A 26,503-nucleotide genomic window follows, 5' to 3' on the forward strand; every position below is an offset into this window, starting at 1 on the left:
CCGCCTTCAATCTTTCCCAGCATCAGGGCCTTTTCCAGTGAGTCAGTTCTTCGCATCAGGTAGCCAAAGCATTGGAGTTTCAGCTTCAGCATCAGTCCTTCCAATGAATATTCAGGACTGATTTCCTTCAGGATTGACAGGTTGGATTTCCATGCAGTCTAAGAGACTTTCAAGAGTCTTCTCCAACACCACAGTTCAAAAGCATCAATTCTTCCGGGCTCTGCTTTCTTTACAGTCCAACTCTCACATCCATAGGTGTGTCCATGGGTTACCAAATCTTCCTTGCCTCATTGAAAACTCTACTGTTCCTCTGGTTCAAACCCCGCGAGATCCCTCGGTTGTAGTGCTCCCCTAGACGGGTATGAGAACCACCAGGAGGCAGTGTAGGCCCCAGCCGGCCCAAGGGAGGGCTGCAGGCTCCGCTCTCTGATTGGGCCAAATCCCCAGCGTGGAGGAAAGGGATCCCAGTCCCGGAGAAGTTGAGGACCAAGCAGAGGTGGTGGATAGGAGGCTGTGCAGATTGTTGCGCCAGGGAAATGCAGTCTGAGGTCGTCCTAACCGCCCCCCAACTCCTTCGGGAACCACTGCGCTTCCAGGAGGTTCCTTTCTATTCCCTCCTGCAGTGAGATGGTCACTCCTTCACCGGCGCCATGAGCGTGCCGGTGAGCGTCAAGATGTCCCGGGCCTTGCCGGCTTCTTTCCACCAGCACCCCTAGAATGGAAGGCCGAGCACCCAGTAAGTACTCCATGTCCAAGATAAGACTCAACCGGGCAGATAGGAAGTGGGAGGTGATGGGCACGGGGCGCATCTACCCCGGGCTTGCCCCCCTAGTTTCTTTGTTGGAGGGGACGAGAGGTCTGGAGGCGGGGCTCAAGGCCATTGGCTGACCATTTCCTGTCTCCCCGACAATCGCGGCGGCCTAGCTAGGGTGAGAAGTCACCGTGACCAAAACCTGTCGGAGGGGGGTGTGCGCGCGCCCGGTCCCTCGAGGTGCACGGCTCGAAGCACTCGTTTTTCCAAAGGTGGCCGAGAGCCACCCCATTGGAGCGCTCGCCCGCGAGATGGGAGACATCGAAGCGCCTCTTTAAAATACACGATGACAAACACCCCCTCCCACCCAGCGGCGACGTGCACGTGACAATTTTCGGGCCCTCGCAACTACGTGGAAACTTGGAATAGGTCTGCGGCTGCATACAGCCGGGCGCCGGGGTCTCTGCGCCCCCGCCCCGCTCGTCGCAGCGGAGGGGGCCGAGCTACCGCGAGCAGGCGACCCCGCCCGCTGAGTCCGTCCCCAGGGAAGCGGCTCCCGAGGCGGCAGCGGCGGCGCGGGCCATGTGGGACGCACGGGTAACTAGGTGCGTAGAGGCGCAGGACGCGCGGGGGGCGCCTCCGGCCTTCAGCCGTGCCTCTTTCCGGCGGGAGGGAGGCGGCCGCGCGCTGGGGCCGGCGTCCCCCGAGGCCGCACCGGGGCAGGCGGTCCCTGCGCTCATCTAGGTGCAGACGCGGGCCTGTTGCGCGGGGTCCGGCGCGGGTTGGGGGTGGGGGGCGGCTCCGGGATTCCTGGCGCCTGGGAAAGGGGCGCGCGTTGCGACAGGACTGCGGCGGCGCGCGGCCTGCCACGTCCCCACCCCGGCACCAAATCTGCGGCTCCGGGGCCCGCCTCCCGCCTCCTCCGGTAGACCCCAGGGCCGCGAATGTTAAGACCCGCGGACGCGCCCGCGGGGCACGCCTCGGAATGGCAGGCGCCCGGGCGCGGGGCGGGATTTGCCGGGAATTTAGGGGAGTGCTGGCCGCTTCCTGGCTGGAGGAGGTTGGCGAATCCAGCCCCGAGCAGGCCTCTTCCCCAGCCCGCCCGATCGTGAGCTGGGCTTTCCTCAGGCCCACCGTCCTCGGCCAGAAGAATTGTGAGGAGGGGATAGCACTAAGGGCCCGGGGTTCAGAGGCGGAGTCCCAAAAACCCAGGCTTCTGCTTCCGAGCGTTTGCATACGCGGGCTCGGAGCCTGGAGCCTGGAGCCTGGGAGATGCACTCCGCCCCCTCGCCGCACGCCTAGTGGGAGCCTGGAGCATTAGCCACTTGGCTGAAACTGCCTTTCTGCAGCCCGATTCCTGGCTAGGGGCGTTTCTAGGAGGCTGCAAGCTTTGGTTCATACTAGGCAAAATTTTGGAGAAGGCAATGGCACCCCACTCTAGTACTCTTGCCTGGAAAATCCCATGGACGGAGAAGCCTGGTGGGCTGCAGTGCAGGGGGTCGCGAAGAGTCGGGCACGACTGAGCGACTTCACTTTCATTTTTCACTTTCATGCATTGGAGAAGGAAATGGCAACCCACTCCAGTATTCTTGCCGGGAGAATCCCAGGGACAGAGGAACCTAGTGGGCTGCTGTCTGTGGGGTCGCACAGAGTCGGACACGACTGAAGCGACTTAGCAGCAGGCAAAATTTATCGGGAGATGTACAATTTGCCCAAAAAAAATTTTTTTAAGAGGAGCGAGAAAGGGGTGGGCTCTGAGGTTTCTAGTCCCCAGTCCAGTTGTTGACCTAATCAGTCCTTTACGTGGGAGGAAAGCAGGGAACCCAGGGCCTTCAGCACCCAGGTTCAGCCCCTGCCTGGCGCTGAGCTTCCCAAGTGCCAGGCACCTTTCTGAGGCAAGACTATTACCCAGATGGCTTGGTCTTTTGTGGATTATCCTGTTTTGTGCTTTATAGAAAGTACTACCCTGGAGGAGAGTCAGAAGTTTCTATTGTTTTGCAGCCATCTCTGTTTTGTACAGTTGCAGGATGGATGCATGAGCTCTGAGTACCCTCTGCCGGCCTTTGTATCCTCCACAGGAGATGGAGGGGGAATGGGTGTATGGGGGCATCTGTCCCCAGGGTCAGATCCCACTGCTTCCAGCCTATGAGCTTCTGTCTTTTCCTGACCAAGATCCACAATAGAGATCCGCACCCAGGCACATGCATATATCAGTATAAAACTGCAAGAAGAGCGCCGTGAGTGCTATGTCGATTCACTCACGTGGGAGTCTCTGTGAACCTATGGACTGTAGCCTGCCAGGGTCCTCTGACCATGGGATTTTCCAGGCAAGAATACTGGCTGGAGTAGGTTGCCATGCCCTTCTCCAGGGGATTTTCCCCACTCAGGGATCCAACGGAGGCTCTTATTTTCTTTACAACTAGTGCCATCTGGGAAGTCCCCAAGAACAGCCTCACATTAACACTCTACAGAGTGAGGACAGTGGTATTTTCTATTCTATTCCATATTCTGTTTTTTTTTTTAACCTAGTCATAATCTGTTAACTTGGTTTGATCACTGACTAATCAGTCCACGGTGGCAAGTGTAAGCTTTCTTTGGGGCACCCCCAGAGAGGTGGAGGAGAGTATCCATATTTCCCTGGGAACTAAGTCTGGAAGGGATGAATTGGTTTAGGAGACGTGAAGGAAGCTGAGATTCAAACTTGAGTAAGGAGAGTACTAGAGGTTGTGGCTGCAAAGGCAGGCTGAAGGATGCTTCTGGTTCCTCTGGTTCCATCTGTCTGGCCCCACCAGGCTGCCTGCCTGCCAGGAGCCCAGTGAATGGGTGGGGCCTCCTGTGAGTGCTGGGGAGGTAGCAGAGGAATGGCTTCTTGCCATTGTCTTTTTTTTTTTTTTTGAGTAAGCAGGAAGGAGAATGCTGAAAGGCTGCCAGGGGCCCTGGATTCATACATTCCAAAGGGGACTCTTTTAAGTCTCTGCACAGCGGGGTCAGCAGCAGGGCAGTGAACATTGTATAGATGAAGAAGCTGAGGCTCATCACCTGGTAGTCATTACAGCTAATTAGTAGTAGATCTGGCATTAGACACCGGCTCTCTCAGGGACCGAAAAGAGACTTGATGGAATTCTTCAACGTCTCTTTGTTGATCCGTTCTTTTTTCCTGCACTTGCTACCAAAGGCCCATTGCTATGCTGTGTACGCTCTTAGTATTTTATTTTTGCTACTTGGGATGAAGATTCTGTTAGCGGGCAAAATAGAGCATGCGGGCCTCTAAGTGGGAAAGGTAAGTGACCCTGAGGATGCTCTTAAAAACTGAAGTGGGGTTGGGTTGTGGGCCTCTGGTCATTGTCATGGGTGTGGTAGTGCTTTCCTTGGCCTCCAAGAACAATTTCATTGCCTTTCCAGACAGAAAAGTGGAGCTGACCGATTGGCGCCCTGCCTCTGGGTTTCCAGTCACTGACACAGCTGACCGTGTCTCATGACTTTTGTAACAAGTTTCCTTGAAGTGTAGCCTGAGTTTCTTAAGGCCCAGAAATCTTTGTTTGAACACATCTTTATAAGAAGGAAGAACTAGGGGAAAATGGACAGTCTCTTTAGCAAAGATGACTCTTTATGTTACCACTGAGATCTATGGTGGGACAGTGGCAAGGGTGGAGAGAACATTTGGTTTTAAACTTTATTTTTTTTAATTTTTGGCTTCACCGTGCCACTTGCAGGGTCTTAGTTCCCTGACCAGGGAATGAACCCACACCCTCAGCAGTGAAAGCATGTAGAGTCCTAACCATTGGACCACTGGGGAACTACACACCGCTATATTTAAAATTGGTAACCAACAAGGACCTACCGCATAGCACAAGGAACTCTGCTCAATGTTATGTGGCAGCCTGGATGGGAGGGGAGTTTGGGGGAGAATGGATGTGTATCGCTGAGTCCCTTTGCTGTTCACCTGAAATACCTCAATACAAAATTTAAAAAAGACAAAATAAGAAACTTTTAAAAAAGATATTGAAGCAGATAAACAGACATCTTTTGAACCCCAAAATGTCACAGTGCCCAAACCAAGATCAGTATTCTTCCCTTCCGTCACTAAGGTTGTCCATTTTGCCTGATCAGACATTTTTCGTTGTCTCAGATTTCCTAAGTAAGCATTGCTTTGTTTCTTTGATTTTATGAAACATCTGAAAGTGTGACTGAGCCTTACCTGTAACCCCCTGACCCAGTTTACCTGAATCAACTCCATCTTTTGCCTGGGTGTTGAACATCAGCATCAGTGCCCACCTGCATCCCCATAGCACATTTCTCTTAGCTTCTTTGAGCCTGGTGAGCTGGTGGGACCTCCTGTGTGTTTGTCGGAGACAAGCCGAGTCTGGATTTAGCTATTTCTGTTTGAAATTCTTATGACATCTAGATTGAGATGCTTTTATCTTGTAAGTGCTGAGTCCTCCTGTCAATGAAAAGAAAGATTGCTGACCTTAGAAAACGGTGATGACCTTTTGAAGGTTCAGGGGTAGAAAAGTGTTCCCTTCTTTCCTTTTATGTTCTTTGGCTGGTTCTAATAATTAAAATTGACCCAAGGGATTAACAGGAGAAAAGCAAATTTAATTTCCTGCATATGGGTGCGCCATAAAAATATGAGACTCAAAGAAGTCTAACTGATTCAGGAAGCTTTTATGCCTTTTAGGCAAAGAAACAAGGAGCATTGACAAAGGGGCTTGGGCTTGGGGTAATAAACTGGTGAAAAAATAACAAGGTTTGTTTACACAGTTCTCTCACCCTAAATTCTCTATCTCTGCTGATAAGGATGCCTCCTACCCTTCTGGTACAGAGAGGGTGCCTTTCCCATGGGAAATTTATTTTTTGCTTTCAGAGGGGGAAGGAGGATCAGAGTGTCCTTTTTGCACCAGCTCTTTCTCAAATACCTTTGATACAAAATCATAATCACTATGCCAGAGTGGCACATCATAGGGTACCATGTTCAGAGGAAACCAGGCCATTTGGGGGGAAGCTGCACAACAGAAAATATAGAGAATTATCGCACTCTACTGAGTAGTTTGAGTTACTGTGAAAAGTACTTGGATCACAAGTGTCAACTGGGATGAGCTTCGTGTCCAGCTGTGGTCCCCGGGGTTCTCGCCTGTGGTCACCCTTGGATCACCTTATCCATTGTCCATCAGGGTCCACTCTACCTCGAGCCTCAAAAATTGGTAACTTCAAAGGCTCACTGGCGTCTGGAGTCTTAACTCACTGTCCAGGTACTAAGGGTCTCCGTAATATGGACTCAGATTTTGTCTCTAATATATACCCTTTGTTCTCCCGTCAGCGTCTTACCTGGTCTTGCCACTTTTTGCTTTCTCGCTTTCCAAGGCAGTTGTGCTCCTCACATACCAGAGGGCCAGTATACCTCATATACTGGCCGATGGAGGATTTAAGCACGTGAGACCTAGGCACTGCTAACGGGGGCAGAACAGAGTCAGTGCCGGGCAGCCCAGGGAGAAAGGGTGAGTGGACATGCAGACAAGCCTTCTAGAAGGGTTCCCAGCTCCTGAATCCTCCATCCCTGGACGAAGTCTGGGAGGTAAGCTTTGTGCTACACCCAGACGGATGGAGGGCACTTCCAGCAGGCCGGATTGAGGGGCGCCGGAGAAGAGAGGGTCATTCCAGGTAAAGGGGGCAGCTTATTATGAAGAATAATGACGAGCACTATTTCCTTATATACAAACACGTCACGAGGACGTGTGTAGAGGTTCTACTAGGTGAGCGTAGCCGCTGGTTCACCCCACCTGGAATGGTCCTCTTGGACTGGGCACGCGCAGGAGGCCATGAGGAAGGAGGTGGGCAAATGTCTTTTAACAACTCCCAGATAAATAGGTTTTAGAGATCTAGTTAACTCACAGCATAATGATAATAGCCAACAACATTGTATTATAAACCGCAAAGTTGCCAAGAGACTAGATCTTAATTTTTCCCATTACAAAAAAGAAATTATACTTGTCTGTCATCATAGAGGTATTAGCTAATGCTATGGCGGCATGTATATTGAAACAGACAATTATAAAATCAACACCTTGGGGACTTCCCTGGTGGTCTGGTGGTTGGGACTCTGGCTTCCAATGCAGGGGATGTGGGTTTGATCCTTGGTTGGGGAGGTAAGATTCCCACATGCAGCGAGGCTAGGCCAAAAGAGTAAAAAAACTGTAAAAAAAAAATCAACTCGCTGCACACCTTAAACTTACAAAAGGTTATACATCAATTATATTTAAACAATATTGTTTTATAAAAGAGGAAAAAAGAAAAATGGTGAGCAAAAAGTCTTGTATGCTAAACCAATATAATATGCTACCTTGTATGCTTCCAATATGGGCTTCGCAGGGGGCTCAGTGAGTAAAGAATCTACCTGCTGTGCTGGAGACGCAGGAGATGCGAGTTCGATCCCTGGGTTGGGAAGATCCCTTGGAGAAGGGCGTGGTAACCCACTCTAGTATTCTTGCCTGGGGAATCCCAAGGACAGAGGAGCCTGGCAAGCTACAGTCCGTAGGGTCGCAAAGAGCTGGACACGACTGAAGCAGCTTAGCCCTTGTGCATGCTACCCATAGTTGACTTTGTGCCTGGCTCTGTGTTAAATGCCTTTCATGTATTATTTATTCCTCGGAGAAATACTGTAAGCAATGCCCGTTTTACAGGTCTCTCTGTCCCCGAGTGTGAGCTTCATGAGGGCAGCAGAGATGTGGGTCTCTGCACATGTCCTGGCATCTAGCAGAGGGCCTGGCACACAGAAGGTGCTCAATGCTTGCTGACTGGCTGAGGAAAGAGGAAGTCCAGTCATAGAGGTGACTCCAGCCATGTTTAGCGTTAAAGAAACTGAAGGCGAGGGTTAGGGAATTGGCTGCCTGACCCCAGGCCTGGCATAGCCCCAGTGGGACTGGATCCCAGGTTTGTGGACTTGGTCTTTTGTGAGGAGGAGGCACGCTTGTCCTCCCTGTGGGGCTGGCCCCAGCCTTGTGACTGCAAAGCTGTGTGACAGGGAAGGGGCCAGATGAATTTGGGATCATGTGGTTACAACAGGGAGAAGGCTGGAAAGGTAAGTTGAAGGATGTGTGTGTGTTTAAACAGCTTTGTATTTTATTTAGAAGGCTGGGAAAAACGGATGGCTGTCTTTTCAGCCTGGCCAAAGTTCACACTTTTTTCAAGACCAAGGGCAAAGCCCCGTGTTTCAGGAACCTGTCAGCTGGTGCTAGAACTTCGGAGGGACTCAGATCTCTCCAGCATTGCTAAGGTACCTCCCTTTGAGGAGGTGCCTTTCAGGGAGCCTGTCTGGGGGAGACTCTTATTTAGGGGAGCTCCTGGGCACCTCTGGACCCTTCCCAGGCCCCAGTGGATGGTGTTTCAGGCTCTCCACTGGTTTGTCTTGCCTTTCAGACATGGGGAAGCAAATTGCTGCAGTTTTAGGGGTGGGAGGAGGAACAGAGGCCATTAATCTGCATCTAAAATGTTATAGGGTCTTCTCAGGTGGCTCAGCGGTAAAGAATCCACCTACCACGCAGGAGACATGGGTTTGATCCTTGGGTCCGGAAATTCCACAGAGAATAGCGTGGAGGGCTACAGTTCAGGGGGTTGCAAAAATTGGACACAACTTAGCAAATGAAGAGCAGCAGCAGCAAAATATTACAGAGGGGCCTGGAAGGGATGTGGTGCGGAGCCCACTTGGGCTGACCTTTGTTCTAGGGCTGTCATGGGGTGGGGGTGGGGCTGTGCCCTCCTTGGGGTGCTCCCACTTCACAACCATCCGTAGCTCCCAGGTGCTCTGAGGGAGAGTGGGAAGCCCAAATACTGGGACTGTGGCAGTAGCTGGGCCGCCTGGATTTAGCACAGATCCTGAGTCAAGACTTCTGAGCAGCCTGTGCGCGCCCCTGTGGAACGCCCTCATTGGTCTTCAGTCAGAGTCTGGAATGCCAGCTTTTCAGGGTCACTGTTTTGGGCATTCAATTTTCATTTTCAAGGCCACCCTTTCTGTTTTCCCCAGTCCCCTGACCCTTTCTTCACTTAACCTCTCAGGGTGTTGTGAACACAGATTTTGGTATCAGACTTAGGTTTATGCGTTGTTTAGAGAAGTCCCTTTTCTTGAATTAAACCCGTTTCCGGACCTGTAAAACTGGAATCATGATTATACCTCCCTCACTGGCACTGTTAGGAACAATTTGATGATAGAATGTCTGAGAAGGGCTTAGCACAGGGCCTGGCGTGGAATAAGTGCTTGGTGAATTTTACCTGTTATCATGCAGCTACCCAGGACTGCCCTCATCCAGATAGTACAGTGCAAACAGGCCAGTCTGTGGCACACACAGGAGAAATTGTGCCCACCCCTGGCCACCACGGGGAGGGGGGTCTCCTTATGGCCTTCCTCTTTGGGGATCAAGTGATTAAGACTCCACTTCTGAGCCAGGAGTTGAGATGTATCCTTCTCGGCCCTTCAGCAATATTTCCAGGGCCCTGGTGGTTTTAGAGACTTGGAACATTTGCCTTTCATTTCACCTGCACACTATCCAAGACTAAAATGTGCCCAGAAGCTCTTAGCTTGTCTTTCCTTAGAGAATGAACTTCTTTAATCTGAGTTTACATTCTTTCTTGTCTTTTTTTTTTTTTTTGGAGTTAAAAAATTCCGTCTTGTGAAATGATGCAGACAGCAGATGGCACACATTTATTTATTTTTTAAGATGGTACACACAAAAAAATTCTGATTTGGCAAATCAAGGAGTTGGCAACCTTATTTAGGCTCCCTTTGATTTCTTTCCTGTGTGTGCAAATGTTACTGTTTGTCAAAAAAAAAAAAAAAAATCTAGGAGTCACTGATTTATAGGATTATTCTTTGCTGTTAGCATTTTTCAGTCCCTGGCACTGTCATATCACAGGTGACATGTGGCCCTGTTCGCTGACTTTTGGATTTTCAACAGGTGCTTATAAATTTGGGTCAACATCTTTCTCCTTGGTTTCCCCCCAGTAACCAACAGTATGATCTTGGTTGTTTTTGATTTGTACTTTGTGTGGTTGGCTTTTCTTAACATTTGTGTCCAAAGGAACTACTGTTGTAAAATTTAGTTTGTACCTTAAGAGTTCAGTCTACAGGGGAGAGCAGAAAAAAAACAGTGGCTAGCATGGAGCTTTTGAGACCTAGCACAGGGCCTGAAATACTGAGACTGTGGGGGAAATATATTTAATATGTTGAAAACTGGTTAGGTCCTAACTCAGGGCCCTAAGCGGTCTTAAAAGCTACACACGCAGGGCCTGGGCAGAAATGTTCACAGCAGCAGCGCTGACTTTAGCTGGGCTGAGCGCGGCAGGTGACAGCTTTGCTGGGGTTCAGAGTGTCGGTGGGGGAGGAGAACCACAGGTCTGAAAGTCCTTTGGAACTTTTATGGAAATTGTGCTTGAGAGGAGGTGGGGGTGGGGCCTCAAGACCCTGGAGGGCTTTTGTAACCAGGGCGCAGCCTGTGATCTGATGGATCCAGGGATGTCTCACTGATGGTGATAAAGAAGTTGAGCAGGAGCTGGGTGACTCTGAGGTGTGCGTGTGTGTGCTCAGTCACTCAGTCGTGTCCAACTCTTTTGCGACCCCATGGGGTGTAGCCTGCTAGGCTCCTCCGTCCATGCGATTTCCCAGGCAAGAATACTGGAGTGGGTTGCCATTTCCTTCTCCAGGGGATCTTTCTGACCCAGGGATGGAACCTCAGTCTCCTGTGTCTCCTGCATTGGCAAGTGGGTTCCTTACCATTGCTCCTCCTGGGAAGCCCCTTAGTCTGGGGCAAGGAGAGCTAATAACAAAGATGGGGAGGATGTGTCCAGAGGGTGTGTGTGAACCCAGCTTGGGGATGGCTGTTCTGGGGCCTGCATGCCTCTTAGGGGAGACAGAGCTGAGGGTGAGGTGGGGAACGGGTGACTTGCACTGGGCTGCTGTAGGGCACTTTGAGTGTTCACGCTTGGATGCACAGATTCATTCTGGCTCAAGTCTTTGTTACGCAAACGGAATGGCACACAGGACTCTTCTGGGGTGTGAATGTGTGGCCACCTAGAAAGAATGATGCCGAAAGCATTCTGAAGCCTCATCAGGCCCTGCAGGAAGGAATACTGTGATCAGAGGGCTGGGTGGGTGGGTGGGGGAAGCAGAACCCCTGATAGGGACCTGTGTCTAATGTGAAGTTGTAGAGAGGGGGGAAATAGGCACTAGTCAATGAAAGAAAAATTGCCAAGGACTTGGGCAAAAGGTGGAAGGTTCTGGAAGGCTGCTACTGTCTTTGGCAACCAGGGAAGGGGCAAGGAGCTTGTGGGCCTCAGAGGCAGAGAAATGTGGGGTTGTAGGGCCCCAGAAGGCCCTCCTTCTGCCCCTCCTTTCTCTGGGTGAAGGTACCGTTATTTCTCACCGAGAGGATTTTCTTTTCAGGGTTGGGGTGGGGGATAAGGCTGCGCCCCTCTGGAGCTGCCTACTTGAGCGGGTAACTTTTCCCAAAGTTCCAGTCCAAAACCCCAGGGAAGGGGACTCTCGGGCCTGCAGGTCTGGCACCCAGAGCCCACGTGGGATCCTGGACCCTGCTGCACGCACCTTGGCCTTCCATTCAAAGGAACAACTGCAGGAGAGAGAGATTTGGGTCCATTTTCATACTTGACGGCACTGACCCCTTCCGCTCTTCATTCAGGGCCTTGAATCACAGGTTTTTATCAGCTGCTGAACTGACTGGTAATTTCAGAGAACCCCTGTGAAAACAGACAGATCTGAAGGCTATGGTCTTTTCTTCCCTCCCCTCAGAGCTATGTTGTTTTTTTTTTTAATTCTTACTGGCGTATAGTTGATGCACAATATTGTTAGCTTTCGGTGTACAGCATAGTGAATCAGCTACACACATACGTGTATCCACTCTTTTTTTCAGTCTTTTCCCATATCGGTCATTACAGTGTGTTGAGTCGAGTTCCCTGTGCTATACAGAAGGTCATTATTAGTCATCTGTTTTATGTGTGTGCGCGTGCTCAGTCACTTCAGTCGTGTCCAACTCTTGGTGGACCCTGTGGACTGTAGCCCACCAGGCTCCTCTGTCCATGGGATTCTCCAGGCAAGAATACTGGAGTGGGTTGCCATGCCCTCCTCTAGGAGATCTTCCCAACCCAGGGATCGAACCCAGGTCTCCTGCATCTCCTGCATTGCAGGTGGATTCTTTATCGATAAGCCCCTGGGGAAGCCCCATTTTGTGTATAGTAGTCTGTATATGTTAATCCCTATCTCCCAATTTATCCCTCTCCCTCCTTTCCCCCCTGGTGACCCGTAAGATTATTCTACATCTGTAACTCTGTTTCTGTTTTGTAAATAAATTCATTTGTACCATTTTTAAAAATTCCACACATAAGCAACACCATACAATATTTGTGCTTCTGTGTCTGACTTACTTCACTCTGTATAACCTCAGGGCTTTGTTTTTTAACAAAATATTTTCTCTTTGCTGGGTAAACAAAGCAAAGGTTCTGTAAATGTTACAAGGATCACACAGAAATAATAGGAGATCGCCATGGCCTGTACCACTAACCTGAACCTTCCTGGATTTCGGGCAACAGTGGGTTCTAGTCCTGGCTTCCCTGCCCACCCACAGGTGCTATAGACCAGGATGCTGGGTGGAGGCAGGAATCAGCCTGGGTCTCACCCCTGGTACTTCGCACCGTGTGACCGTGGTCAGGACCCCATATCTCTGAGCCTGGGGAGATTTGGCTTAGAGCATTTCCCTTGCTCTGAAAGTTTTAGCCCAACCATCTCACTTTCTGAAATCCTTTCTATTTTAGTATTTCTGAGAACATATTCAGAGAAGTATTGTATTATGTTCCTAGGTCTGCAGTAAGAAATTGTACGACCACAAGCTGGGTGACTTAACAGAAAGCTATTCTCCCATGGTTCAGGAGCATCTTCCCCATTTTTTCCAGATCTCCCCAGAGATCTCCACTTATTCCTCTCTGAAGTGTCTCTATACTGTCTTCTCCCAATAGATCAAATCAAATATATACACGTACACTAACCTGTCCTCAGACTCTCCAAGTTGTTCTACAAATTGTACTCCAACTGGCTTTATTCACCTTCATTGCATATTTTGACATCTCTTCCTTTGGATCTGCCCTATTTATTCTTAACAACGATAGTGTTCTATTCTGAGTGGTACATTCTTTATATAAATGTCTCCACTTGTTGGGCTCTTGGATTTGTATCCTTTTTGCTTTGACAGACAATGAGGCAATTAATATCCTCATGTCCTTGAATGAAACATGTCTGTAGAATAAATTCCAAGCAGCTGTGTAAAAAGCTTGTGTATTTCTGTAGAGAGAAGCTGTACCACTTAAGTCTTGTCATCAGCTGTGTGTGAGAGCGATTCTCCATCCATAATCTTGCTGCTTAGGGTGTTATTAAACTACTTTCTGAGGTTTTTGATGTACAGAAGTTTTAAACGTTTAATGAATTCATGGCTATCACTGTGTGGTTTCTGCTTTTGGTATCATTAGAATGGCCTTTTCAAATGTGAAGATACTTACAATTTTTTATTGCATTAAAGCCTCTCCAAATTTATGTAATTTGAGAATCAAAAATACAGAAAGGTTACAATGAAAAGGTGGGATTAGGTCTTCCTCCTCCACCCCGTACCCCAATAAAGGTAATTTTATTTCTCATGCATCCTTCCAGAATTTCTTTATTCATATATAAGCAAATGCAGATATATATATTCTTATTTAGCTCTCCCCTCTGTCTTTTAAAATTTTGCACAAAATGCAGTGTAACGTATACACTATCCTGCATTTGCTTTGTGCAAAAATATTTTGCAGATTATCCCAGATCAGTAAATACAAAGCATCTTCACCCTTTTTTTTTTATCTTCACCCTTTTTTTTCCTTTGTTTTTAAAGAAAGTGCATACTTCATTGTGGGGCAGCTGCACTATAATTTATTAAACCAGTCCTCTGTTGATGGCCATTCAAGCTTGTCCCAGTCTTTTATTATTATAAACAATTAGACAGTGAATAATGTCATACCATTTCCTGTGTGTGCAATCGGTTTGCAACATTGATTCCCAGAAGTAGAACTACTGGGGCAAAGGCCGTGTGTGCGTGGCACTTGATTAGATCTGACCAAGTTTCCTCCTAGAGCAGCTGAAGATAATCTGAAACCTGTAGCTGTATTTTCTCTTAGGGCTTTTTTTTTTTTTTTTCTCAACGCTTTGTAAAAAATGAGAGATTTGCATCTAAGCAAAGGCACAGATTTTAAGGATCCTGTTCAGTGAGCTTTGATGAGTGTACATACCTGTGTGACCCCACCCCAATCACCGTAGAGAACATTCCATCTCGCAGAAAGTGCTCTTATCCCCCTTTCCAGTCAGTAACCCTCCCTCCTTCCCTGGGTAACCGCTCTTCTGCTTTCTTAGACTTGCCAGTTCTAGAGCATCAGCCAAATAGAATCCCACAGTCTACAGTCTTCTGAGTCGGGCTTCTCTTGCTTAGCATAATGTTCTTGAGGTTCTTCACATTGCTGTGTGTGCCAGCCATTGCTTTTCACTGCCCTGGTGTCTTTTTGACACTAGCATTTTTTTTTTTTTTTTTTTTTAATTTATTTTTTTTTTCTCTTTATTTTTTTTAAATTTTATTTTATTTTATTTTTTATTTATTTTATTTTATTTTATTTTTAAACTTTACATAACTGTATTAGTTTTGCCAAATATCAAAATGAATCCGCCACAGGTATACATGTGTCACACTAGCATTTTTTTTTTCCATTGACTTAGAAGGAATTTTGGTGTATGATGTGTATTTGTTTTCTATAGCTGCCGTAACAAATGCCCACAAACTTAGTGGCTTAAAACCATGCAGACGGATCATCTCACAGTCTGTCGGTGAGAAGTCTGGTTCCTGTGGCAGGTTTCACGAGGCTGAAATCAAGACGTTGGCTGGCTAGGAGGGTCTGCCCAGAATCCTTTTCTAAGCTCATTCGTGTTGTTGGCAAGATCCAGTTGCTTGCAGCTGTGGGACTGAGGTTCCTGTTACCCGACTGTCACCCAGGAGCCTCTCTCTCTTTCCAAGGCCACCTACATCCCTCCCCGTTGCTTCCCCTCCATCTTCGAGGCACGAAGCAATGGGGTTAGTCTTTTTCAGGTTTCACGTCTGCTTCTGCAAGTCTCTTGCCTTCCACTTCTCCAGCATCTTGCTCACTCTAGCCAGATAAGTTTTTCTGCTTTAGAGGGTTAATATAATTAGATTGGGCTCACCTAGATAAGGGCTTCTCTGGAGAAGGAAGTGACAACCCATTCCAGTGTTCTTGCCTGGAAAATCCCATGGACAGAGGAGCCTGGTGGGCTACAGTCCATGGGGTCACACAGAGTCAGACACGACTTAGCGACTGAACGCGCACCAGCGCTGTTAGCAGTAAGGCATCTGCCTGCCAGTGCAGAAGACGTTAAGAGACGCAGGTTTGATCCCTGCACGGGGAGGATCCCTTGGAGGAGAAAAAGACAACCCACTACAGTATTCTTGCCTGGGAAATCCCAATCCATGGAGTCCCAAAAGAGTCAAACACGACTGGGCGACTAAACAATGACAACAAGAAAACAGCCTGGATTCCATCTATTTACAAAGACCCTTTAGCCATGTCACGTAATGCATTCACAGGTTCTGGTGGTTGGGGCATAGGCATCTTTGGAGTGTGTGTATGTGTGTCTGTTGTTTGGCCTACCAAATAGTATGAATTAAAAATTTAACTTCCAGGACTTCCCTGGCAGTCCAGTGGTTAAGACTCCTCACTGCCATTGCAGAGGGCGCAGGTTCAATTCCTGGCCAGGGAACTAAGATCCTGCATGCCAGGCATTGCGGCCAAAAAGAAAAATTAACATCCTTTCCAGATATTGTGCCAGTTTTACCAACAATTCATTCTTTCCCTGTCTATTTTAAGAGCTACCTTTTTCATACATGGAATTCTTTTATATTATATGTTTACTTCTGGATATTTTGTTTTGTTCCACTGGTCTGCTTGTTTTCATGTTAATATCACACTTTTAAAACTTAACAGTTGAGTTTTATAAATACATTTAAAAATGTTAGAAAAGATTTTCTCTTTATACTTCTTTTATTAAGAATATTTTGGCTAGTCTGTCCTGTTTATTCTAAGATGAACTTGAGAATTCTTGCATTAATTTCTTTAAATATCATGTTTTTTAATTGGAATTTTTTTGGAAAGTACATTAATTTAGAGAGGATTTGATATTTTGTAATAGTGAATTTTCCCAAACAGAAACATGTTATGGGGAGAGAGGTGGATTGGGAGTTTGGGATTGACATGCACATACTACTGTGTTTAAAATAGATAATCAACAAGGACCTACTATATAGCACAGGGAACTCCGCTCAATATTCTGTAATAACCTAAATGGGAAAAGAATTTGAACAGGAATAGATACATGTATAAGTATAAATGAATCACTTTGCTATATACCTGAAAGTAACATAACATTGTTAATTAACTACCTATGCTTAGTCATGTCCGACTTCTTGCAACCTCATGGACTGTAGCCCACCAGGCTCCTTTGTCCGTGGGGATTCTCTAGGCAAGAACAGTGGAGTGGGTTGCCATGCCCTATGCGTCAATATAAAATAAAACTAAAAAAAGAAACATGTTGTGTATTAAAGTTTAAAATTCAAGACTATCTTTTGAGTAAAGTTTTGGTTGTTTTTTCCACATCAGTCTTGCAATTTTACAAGTGCCAGTGGCTGTTTATAAAGAGATTAAAAAAAAAAAATCCCCCCCACCCAACCAGGAATTGAACCCTGGCCCTAGCAATAAAAACACCAAATTCTAACCACTGAACTGTCAGAGAATCCCCAAATAAAAGTTTCCATGAGAATTATGTATAGACTTGCATATTTGTGTAATTAAAATTTTTCTTATTACTCTGGTTTTTCTTTGAAAGTCTATGTCTCGTCTCTCAGGTTGGACAGATACAAGATTGTTGTTTTTAACTGAAGCATAGTTGATTTACATTGTGTTAATTTCTGCTATACAGCAAAGTGACTAAGTTATATGTATATGTATATTCTTTTCCATATTCTTTTCCATTATGGTTTATCACAGGGTATTGAATACAATTCCCTGTGTTATACAGTAGGACCTTGTTGTTTAGGGTTTCTGTCCTGTGTTAATTTTTAGCCCATAAACATCAAATTGTAAAGCAATATGAACATAACTCGGAGAAGGCGATGGCACCCCACTCCAGTACTCTTGCCTGGAAAATCCCATGGACGGAGGAGCCTGGTAAGCTGCAGTCCATGGCATCGTGAAGAGTCGGACACGACTGAGCGACTTCACTTTCACTTTTCACTTTCATGCATTGGAGAAGGAAATGGCAACCCACTCCAGTGTTCTTGCCTGGAGAATCCCAGGGGTGGGGGAGCCTGGTGGGCTGCCATCTATGGGGTCGCACAGAGTCGGACACGACTGAAGCGACTTAGCAGCAGCAGCATGAACTTATGACCTTCCCAGGAGTCCTATTTCTGCTTTTCTCCTCACAGTGAAACGTTCCATTAAGAATTTAACAAAAAGCATACTTTGAAGTACTGGTTAGTTGCAGGACAAGAGTGAGTCAATCTGAGATGAGTCCAGTCTTAATATGAGCATCAGGGGAAACAGGACTTTCAATTGGCTGTATCGGCAATTCTGAACAGCAGGGATCAATTGTGGACTGAAACTTCCGTGTCCCCCTCAGACAGAAACCAAGCTGCTTCATAAAATCACGTCAGAACATTTTCTTCATGCTTGCTTTGCAAGGTCAGGAGCAGTTTTGTACACTTGGGTCTTGCTTTTGTGCATCTTTGCTCTATTTGTTAAGGGAGTGAGTAGGGTGGAAACTTCAGGTTCTGTATTTATGGGAAGTTATGGAGCCATGAGATCATTTTTCAGTTGTACTCCTGTGGGCACTGAATGGAGGATTTGTGGCAACCTGTAAGCCCATGTTCTATGTCAAGATATTGTGTGGAAGTAATTACATGAGGATTGAGCTCCTGATGGCAGGTACTGCTCATCTGTGTATAGTAGATGTTGGATGGGATAGAAAGACAACACAGAGCTCAGAGGTGGGAATAAGACAGCGCAGGAAGTGTGGAAATTGCACCCTTTCCCCCAAGACAAAAAGAAGGAACAGCAAAGAAAGCAAATCGTAGTCCTCAGAATGAGTCCTGACTTTGCATTCTTATCCCGTGCTGTCTGTGCCCACCTTTCTGTGGGAGCAGGAAGGAGTTGGTTTTAAGAATTGCTGTCTCTGCCCTCTGTTTTTGCAGTTATCTGTACCCCCAGCTTTCCAGAGTTGATCTTGGATTGTTCACTACTTTGAGGATGTTTTGAAAGGGTTTCAATTAAAAAACAAAAACAAAAAAACCCCACCACCAAGAAACAAAAAAAGTAAACAAATTTGCTGTTAAGTTGTTATGTCGTACCCAGATAAGGGACAGAGGAAAAGCCTCTCTTTCTGCCCCTTTCAGCTGCCTGGAGTCCACCTTTTTGCAGTCTGGCGCCTGTAAGTCAGTTATAGAACTCTTCATGTGTATACACACAATGCAACTATAATGGAGAAGAATTTTTTTTTTTTAAAGAATATAGATATATACATGTATAACCGAATCACTCTGCGGTATACCCGAAACTAACGCAGCACTGTAACAATCAAATATCCTTCAATAAAAGACAAAACAGAATAAAGACACACACACAAAATGACAGCAGCCCGCGCCTGCTTTGTTTTCAACTTGCTAGTTTCAGAACCTCGCCAGTGCATTTGCATTTTTCTTACTTCTGCTTCCTCTGCCAAGCAGCTCTGGCCACCTCCCAACAACTGGACCTTGAATCCTCCTAGGGATATAGTGAAACTGAGCAAAAGCAGACTCTGCCCCTGTGAACCTGTCTTTACCTTCTGATCATTTAGCTTCAGCCCCACTGACAAAGCTGAAAGTTCAGGAGCCTTTCCTGGCCATCCAGTGGTCGACTTCACCTTCCAGGGTAGGGGTGCTGGTTTGATCCCTGGTCAGGGAGCTAGGGGGTACTAGTGGTAAAGAATCTGCCTGCCAGTGCAGGAGAAGTAAGAGATGCAGGTTCGATCCCTGGTCCGGGAAGATCCCCTGGAGAAGGGAATGGCAACCCACTCCAGTAGTCTCGCTTGGGAAGTCTCATAGACAGAGGAACCTGGAGGTTTATGGTCCATAGGGTAGCAAAGGGTTGGACAGGACTTAGCATACTTCGCAGCCAGAAACAAAACATAAACCAAAAGCAATATTGTCACAAATTCAATAAAAACTTTAAAAAAACAGTCCACATCAAAACAAACAGAAAAACTGAAAGTGCAGACTGTGATGGATCCATGTATGGCCCGCCAGTGCCTCACACGGCAGGGTCTGACTGCCGCTGACTGTTTAGCCTCCGCCTGGTTTCTTCAGAGTGGAGTCTCGCCCCCGAGGCCAGTCCACCTAGGCTTGGATTCCAGCACCACCCCTATCCCTGGGACTATGGCAAGGCCCTGAGCGCTCCTTGCCTCAGTTTCCCTATTTGTCAAATGGGGACACAATCCAGCCTACCTCCTGGGGCTTCTGGTAAGAATGAAATGACATGATGAGATTCGTTCTCAGGAGTTCTGTCATTACGGTAGGTAATTACCACTGTGTTTAACAGTTTCATCCTATAAATAGACTGCTCACTTGTTAAAAAAAAGACTCGACAGCAGAGCAGCGATGTAAAGCATTCTTCCCTGTAATGAAGGTGTAACTGTCAATAAATCCTGTTGAGAAGCAAAAAACTTTCTTTGTGGTTGGCAATCCCCCTTTCCCTTGTCGCGTGACCATACCAAGAAAAAGCCAAGATGTAAGAGGATGAAAACATTGGATGTCTACTCATAACATTTAGAGCTCACTTAAGTTCTAGAGAAAAATCAGATGTGAATCGTTTTTATTGTATTTGTAAGTACAGTGGAAACATTTTGTGTTTGAATTCTTTAATTAAGCCCTTAAAGAGTCATTTTAATAACATTTATGGTCTGATCATGAAGGTGGCACATTTTCTGGCAATTGGAAATTCAGAAGAGCTCAAGGAGGAAGATTAAAACCCTACCTAATTCCAGTGGTGAGGCTGTTAACATTCTGGCATGTCTTCGGTACATTAGATGTGTTTAAAATTTAATTTGGGATTATGTGCCTTTTTATTAGCCTCTATCTTTCATTTACTAACGTAGCCCATCATTAAATGTTCTTTTACAACATGACTTTAAAAATAACTGTGTGGTATTCTACCATATGGGTGCTTTATAACTGATTCAAATCCATTACACATTATGGAATATTTAGGGTTATTTCTGGTTTTTCACTGTGGTGAACATCTATGAGGCTAAGTATATTAGTGATCTAGTATATTTTTCCTGTAAGCCGGATGTGACAGCTCCCACCATTGGGGGACTCACTCTTTTAAATATTTCCTAGTGACCCTTTGCTATTTTAATTTTTCATTCTTTTGCCTACGAGTGATGGTGATCCTGGATATCCACTGTCCATGTATTTAGCAACTACTTGTATTCCTTTGTGAATTTTCTGTCTGTGGCCTTACACATTTTGATCAGGTTGATCCTTCCTTGCAGTGAAAGGTATTTATAAAAGAGGGGTACCAGAAATTCCCTAGTGGTCCAGTGGCTAAACCCCTGTGCTTTCACGGCCATGGGCCTGGGTTCGATCCGTAGTTGAGGAACTAAGATCCCACAAGCTACGTGGTGCAGCCAAAAGGCAAAAAAAAAAGGGGGAGGGATATTAACCCTTTGTCAGTTGTTACAGACATTTCCTATTTCTAGCTGTCCAAAAATGGCCACTTTAAAATTATTTATTTGACACCTGGCTGGCAATATTTGAAGGTGAAACACATGTTTTCATTCTCTAATCAATTGTATAAACTTTTTCTCATGGTCTCCTCTGTCATCTCTGTATAAATGTGAGTCATAGAATTTAGAGATTATTTAATGCAATGTCTAGGTGGAATTTTTAATTTTGACTTGTTTAGCAATAACATGCCTCATTCTGGAATAGCTCTGCATGGTGAATGCAGGAATGCAGTTCAAAAGTCCAGTTAACTCATGGGCTTAAAATAAGTCACCGGGACTTCCCCTTCCCTATTGGTCCAGTGGCTAAGACTCTGCTCCCAATGCAGCAGGCCCGGTTTTGATCCCTGGTTGGAGATACTAGATTCCACACGACACAACCAAGACCTAGCACAGACAAATAAATAAATATTTTAAAAGGAAAATAAGCCACCACTTCTGTCTGCTTGGGTTGGCTTCCCTGCCTCCCAAACCCCTTGCCAAGGTTTGAAATGATACAAACAACAGGGATTATTCTTTGTACGATGATTATGCTGGTCAAGAAGGCTTTCGATAGATTGTACTACCCTACAGGTGCAGGGCCTGTGCAGCCACCTGAAGTGTCCTCATTTTTAAGACTTTCCCCACGGCCTTACCTTTCCTTCTGCTATCTTGAGAGGAGAAAATTCTGTGGGACATCTCTTCTGATCCCCACTTTTCTTTTGGCCATAGCGTGTGGCATGCAGGATCGTAGTTCTCTGAGCAGGGATCAAACCCATGCCTCATGCAGTGGAAGCAGTCTTAACCACAGGACCACCAAGGAAGTCCCTGACCCCCACCTTTTCCCTGCCTCCTTGGCAGCTGCTTCTCGAGGCTCTGCGAGGCCTCTCCTGTCCACTACCTTGGTGTAGCAAACACTTCCTGAAGCCCCATCAGGTGGGCAGGGCTCCAGGCCACACCAGAGAGAATCGGTAACAAGCAGCCTCTCTGGGTCTGGCATTCTAATTCATTACACAGCAAATATTTAAGTACCCATTCTGTGCTGCTGCTGCTGCTGCTAAGTCACTTCAGTTGTGTCCGACTCTGTGCGACCCCATAGACTGCAGCCCACCAGGCTCCCCCATCCCTGGGATTCTCCAGACAAGAACACTGGAGTGGGTTGCCATTTCCTTCTCCAATGCATGAAAGTGAAAAGTGAAAGTGAAGTCGCTCAGTCGTGTCCAACTCCCAGCGACCCCATGGACTGCAGCCCACCAGGCTCCTCTGTCCGTGGGATTTTCCAGGCAAGGGTACTGGAGTGGGGTGCCATTGCCTTCTCCACATTCTGTGCTAGGGCTACCAAATGAATGAAACAGGAGTCATGAAAGAGGTAAGGGCTTCCCAGGGGATGCAGACAGGTAAGTGGGCAATAGGAATCTCAGGGACAAATACTTCGAGGCTTTTAGGACCTTTGGAGACAGTGGAAGGACTCTAAACTCCTTGAGTGAGTAAGCCATGCAGTACAGGGTCAAGGGCAGGAACTTGGAACTGGGGTCAGAACTGGGGACACCCATTAGTCCATCCTTAAGCAAGTGACTTGAACTTGATCCTGAGTTTCCTCATCTGAACAGTGAAAATGGTGCCTCCTTCTGAGACGCTGTGTTGGGTAAATGAGAGAGAAATGCTTGTGGCGGTTGTGGGAAGTGCTGCCACTTATCTAGTGCACACCACCTGCCAGCTTCATGTCGTCTTTTAAAAATTTTTGTTTATTCTTTATTTTGGCTGCCTTGGGTCTTCGTTGCTGCACTGGTCTTCATTGCTGCGCATGCCGGGGAGTGGGGGGGGGGGGCGCTACTCTAGTCGCGGTGCACGGGTTCCCCATCGCAAGGGCTTTTTTCGTTGCACAGCACGTGGGCTCTAGGTACTTGGGCTTCAGTAGTTGCGGTGCATGGGCTTAGTTGCCCCACAGCTTGTGGAATCTTCCTGGCCTAGGGATCGAACCCACGTCCCCTGCATTGGCAGGCGGATTCTTAACCACTGGACCACCAGGGAGGTCCTTCAGATCGTCTTAGGCATGGAAGCTGACTCCTTCCTTACAGCCTACCTGGTCATTAACACCCAATAAATGGAATCGTTCTGGCCGCTGCTCCAGAGGTCAGAAAAGAACTGAGAAAGAAACCGTCTGCGATCAGACACTCAGTCTGGTCCCTGGTGGGGAGGGGTGTGGGCAGGGTGTGCCTTCAGCTGGTGGGAGGGGCCAGGATGAACAACCTGCCCCTTCAGACTCCGAGCGATGCAGATGGGGAGAGGACGGAAGCCCTTGCCGCCAGCCTTCCCTCGTCTCCTCACAGGATGGACCCCACAGCTTACGCCGAGCTGCTGAAAGAATCTGGCAACCAGGGTTTTAAGAGTGGGAACTTCTCTTTGGCCATCAAAAAGTACGATGAAGCCATCCAGATTCTCCTGCAGTTGTACCAGTGGGGGTAAGTGTTTGGATTTTCTCCCTGCCTCACTCTCTTGCTTTTGTTTTTTTTTCTCACTTTTTATCGCACCAGCTAGTTTCAGTTTCTTTTCTCCTCCCACTTTCTGTTTATCTTCTCTGCAGAGTCAGTCTCAGTGAAGCTAGAGGAATTCAGGAAACAGAAAGTGAAACCCAGGGGGCTGTTGATCAACCTTGCAAAACTTTCCCTTTTGTCTGGTTCCAACAGAGTTCCTGGAATGACCGACTCTGTCTCCAAGCCTCTGCATTTGCCATTCATTCCATCTTGTTTATCTGTGCTGTCAACCCACTGGCCTGGCCACAGGGCAAGCCACCAGGAACTAAGGCTCACCTCTTCCCCTGCCCCTTCCGCTTCTAGCAGACCTGTTCCCAAACATTTCAGGATTACAGCCTGCTTACAAATTATGGAGGACCCCAGAGAGCTTTTGTTGGTGTAGTTATCAATAAAGCCTGTATTAGAACTCAAAACTGAGAAACATTTAAAATATGTATTTATTCATTATTTTAAAATATCAGTAATAAACCCGTGACATGCTGACACAAGCAGTGTTTTTATGAGGAATTACTTTTCAAAACCAAAAATGTAGTGAGACGAGTTTCACATTTTACGTATTTGCAAGTCTCTTTAATGTCTGTCTCAGTGGAAGACATCTGGCTTCTCACATCTGTTTCTGCATTGAGTCTGCTGTGACATCACACTCCAGGTAGCCTTTGGAAAATTCCCCATCCACGTGTGAGAGAAGGATTGTGAAAAAGGCACCTAAGTCTCGGTATTATTGTATTAGTTTCCTGTTGCTGCTGTAAGAAATGACCACCAACTTTGTGGATTAAAACAATACACATTTATGATCTTGTGTTTCCGGAGGTCAGGGGTCCAAAATGAGTCTTGTGAGGCTAAAAAGCAAGGTGTTGGCAGGGCTGGTTCCTTGGGGAAAGTGAAAGTGAAGTCGCTCAGTCGTGTCCGACTCTTTGCGACCCCATGGACTGTAGCCTACCAGGCTTCTCCATCCATGGGATTTTCCAGCAAGAATACTCAAGTGGCTTGCCATTTCCTTCTCCAGGAGACCTTCCCGACCCAGGGATTGAACCCCAGTCTCCTGCATTGTAGGCAGACACTTTACCATCTGAGCCACCAGGAAAGCCCAGTTCCTTGGGGAGGAGCCTCCATTTCCTTGTCTCTTTCACCCTTGAGTGGCTGCCTGTATCCTTGGCTTGTGGTCCCTTTGTGCATCCTCCTTAAAGCACATCATTCCAGTCGCTGCTTCTGTCATCACATCTCCTCTGCCTGTGGCCGACTCTCTCAGTCTCCCACTTACAAGGACACTTGTGATCGTATCCTCTTCCAGATCCTAATCTCAAGATCCTAAATTAATCCCATCTCCCAAGTTCCTTTTGCCATAAAAGAAAACATTATTTGGAACCCATTATTCAGCTAACTGCAATTGTGAAGATAGTTTGACCTTGGGGACTACCTGGAGTGGTCTTGGGGGTCCCCAGAGGTTACCACATCATTCTTTGGGCACAGCTGTAATAGAGGAAGCAGAGGTTGGCATTTGTAGGGAGTATACAGCGTAAACTTGTACCTAGAAGTGGCACTGAGTTGAGTTCCTGACACATGGCTCCCACCTCCTCCCTCCTATTTCCTGTGTCTACGCTGGATTGGAATTGACTGTAACTGACCTGGGCTTGTAGTTCTGTCATTCTGCACCCTCTTAGTTCAGATCAGAGCTGTGTCAGAGCTGGTAGAGTGCCTCATTCATCGGGGGAAATATTGACTTCCCCTTCTGTCTTGCAAAGAAAAAGGTAGTGTCAGATTGTGGTGGTAGACTGACCACATGGTGAGTACTCACATCTCAGCGCCACCACTTAGCAGATGCATGACAGCTAAAGGGACACCTGCCTGCACCCTCGTGTACTGCCTTTCATGGGACCTTCCTGATACAGTTTCCGGAGCCCATCACCTGTCACCTGCCTTCCTGCCGCTGCCAGCTGACACAGGGCTTGTGGTCCACGAGCAGGTGTCCTGGGGAGAAGGGGACGGAGGGAAGCAGGATCGGGTAGGGATGGTGTCTCCACTGGAGTCAGCTCTGGACCCTGAGTTGTACTGCAGAACTGTCTCTTTAAGACAAGGAGTCTGACCTTTCTGATGCCTGTGTCAGTCAATCTCCAGCTGGTAGGCTGTCTGGCCCCTAGGAATTGTCCAAGGGAGTGGGGCGATTAGTCAGCTCAGGCTGCAATAACTAACTGCCATTGACTGGGTGGAGTAAACAACAGGAATTTGTTCCTCACAGTTCTGGAGACTGGGAAGTCCAAGGTCCGGGTAGCGGCCAGTTCAGTTCCTGGTAAGTGCTCCCTTCCTGGTTTGCAGATGGCCACATTCTCACTGTGTCCTCCTATGGTGGAGAGAACAGGAACACTCTGATGTCTCTGCTTATAAAGGCACTAATTCTATCATGAGGGCCCCGATCTCCTGGCTTCATTTAAACCTAATCACCTTCCTGAAGGCCCCTGCTCCAAATACCATCACTCTAGGGGTTGGGGATTCAACAAATGAATTTGGTGGGAACACAGTCCATAACGGGGGTATAACTTCCTGGGGAGAAGGCAGCTCCCATTAGGCTGAGGATAAATGGGACTCAAGGAGACCCTAGCTGCAGCCCATACTCATTCCTGCTAGGACTGGCCAGGATGTCTGGGCTGGACACTTGGTGTCTACTACACTGTGGTCACAGCTCCCTTGTCAGTTACCTTCTGACAGACTCAGCACCTCTCCTGAGCTTCTGGGCCCTCATACTTCACGGAGAAAAACTAGATACAGAAAGCCCTGCGGGTGGGGACATAGTAGAGGAGATTTTTACTTTGCTTTATTTTTTTGTGGGTATCTGTATTACCTAACTTTCCTGTTAGTATTATTTTTACATGAAAGTAGTTCAAATAAAGGAAGTATAAGCCTTGCTTTTCCACTTTGTGTGTCTTGAATTAAACAGCACTTGGACTTCTGTTGACTTTTTATGGTATATTTTGTGTTTTGCTTCTTCCAACTTGGTTTCAGCAATAACCTTGCAGCAGTATGACCCCTAGACCCAGGCCAGTACTTTGACCCCCTGATGTGAAAAGCTGACTCATTGGAAAAGACCCTGATGTTGGAAAAGATTGAGGGCAAGAGGAGAAGGTGTCAGCAGGGATGAGATGGTTAGATAGCATCACTGCCTCAATGGGCATGAATCTGAGCAAACTCTGAGAGATAGATAGTAAAGGACAGGGGAGTCTGTCATGCTGCAGTTCATGGGGTCACAAAGAGTCAGACATGACTTAGCAACTGAACAACAAAGAACCAGGCAGGAGGGGCCCTGACCTGCTGTGCTTTTGAGGCCCGATTTTGCCTTACTCCAGCTGTACC

General features: G+C 47.1%; 1 protein-coding gene across 7 annotated transcripts in view; it reads left to right on the forward strand.

The window, feature by feature from the left end:
- The first annotated feature begins 243 nt into the window (after positions 1-243).
- TRANK1 (tetratricopeptide repeat and ankyrin repeat containing 1) overlaps positions 244-26,503 on the forward strand; it is a 97,706-nt gene continuing 71,446 nt past the window's right edge. Inside the window, exons 1-3 of one of the 7 annotated variants that reach the window (XM_044933863.1) lie at positions 244-736; positions 22,955-23,086; positions 25,395-25,445. In XM_044933863.1, the coding sequence (XP_044789798.1) occupies positions 22,956-23,086; positions 25,395-25,445 (182 nt within the window). In that variant the 5' untranslated portion in view covers positions 244-736; position 22,955. Of the gene's footprint in view, positions 737-910; positions 1,357-3,160; positions 4,032-7,275; positions 7,827-21,893; positions 23,087-25,394; positions 25,446-26,503 lie in introns of those variants that run through there. The other 6 variants (XM_006077043.3, XM_044933861.2, XM_044933862.1 and 3 more) reach the window with 6 other exon arrangements.

The sequence above is a fragment of the Bubalus bubalis genome, chromosome 21 (genome assembly GCF_019923935.1).
Source record: "Bubalus bubalis isolate 160015118507 breed Murrah chromosome 21, NDDB_SH_1, whole genome shotgun sequence".
Lineage (NCBI taxonomy): Eukaryota > Metazoa > Chordata > Mammalia > Artiodactyla > Bovidae > Bubalus > Bubalus bubalis.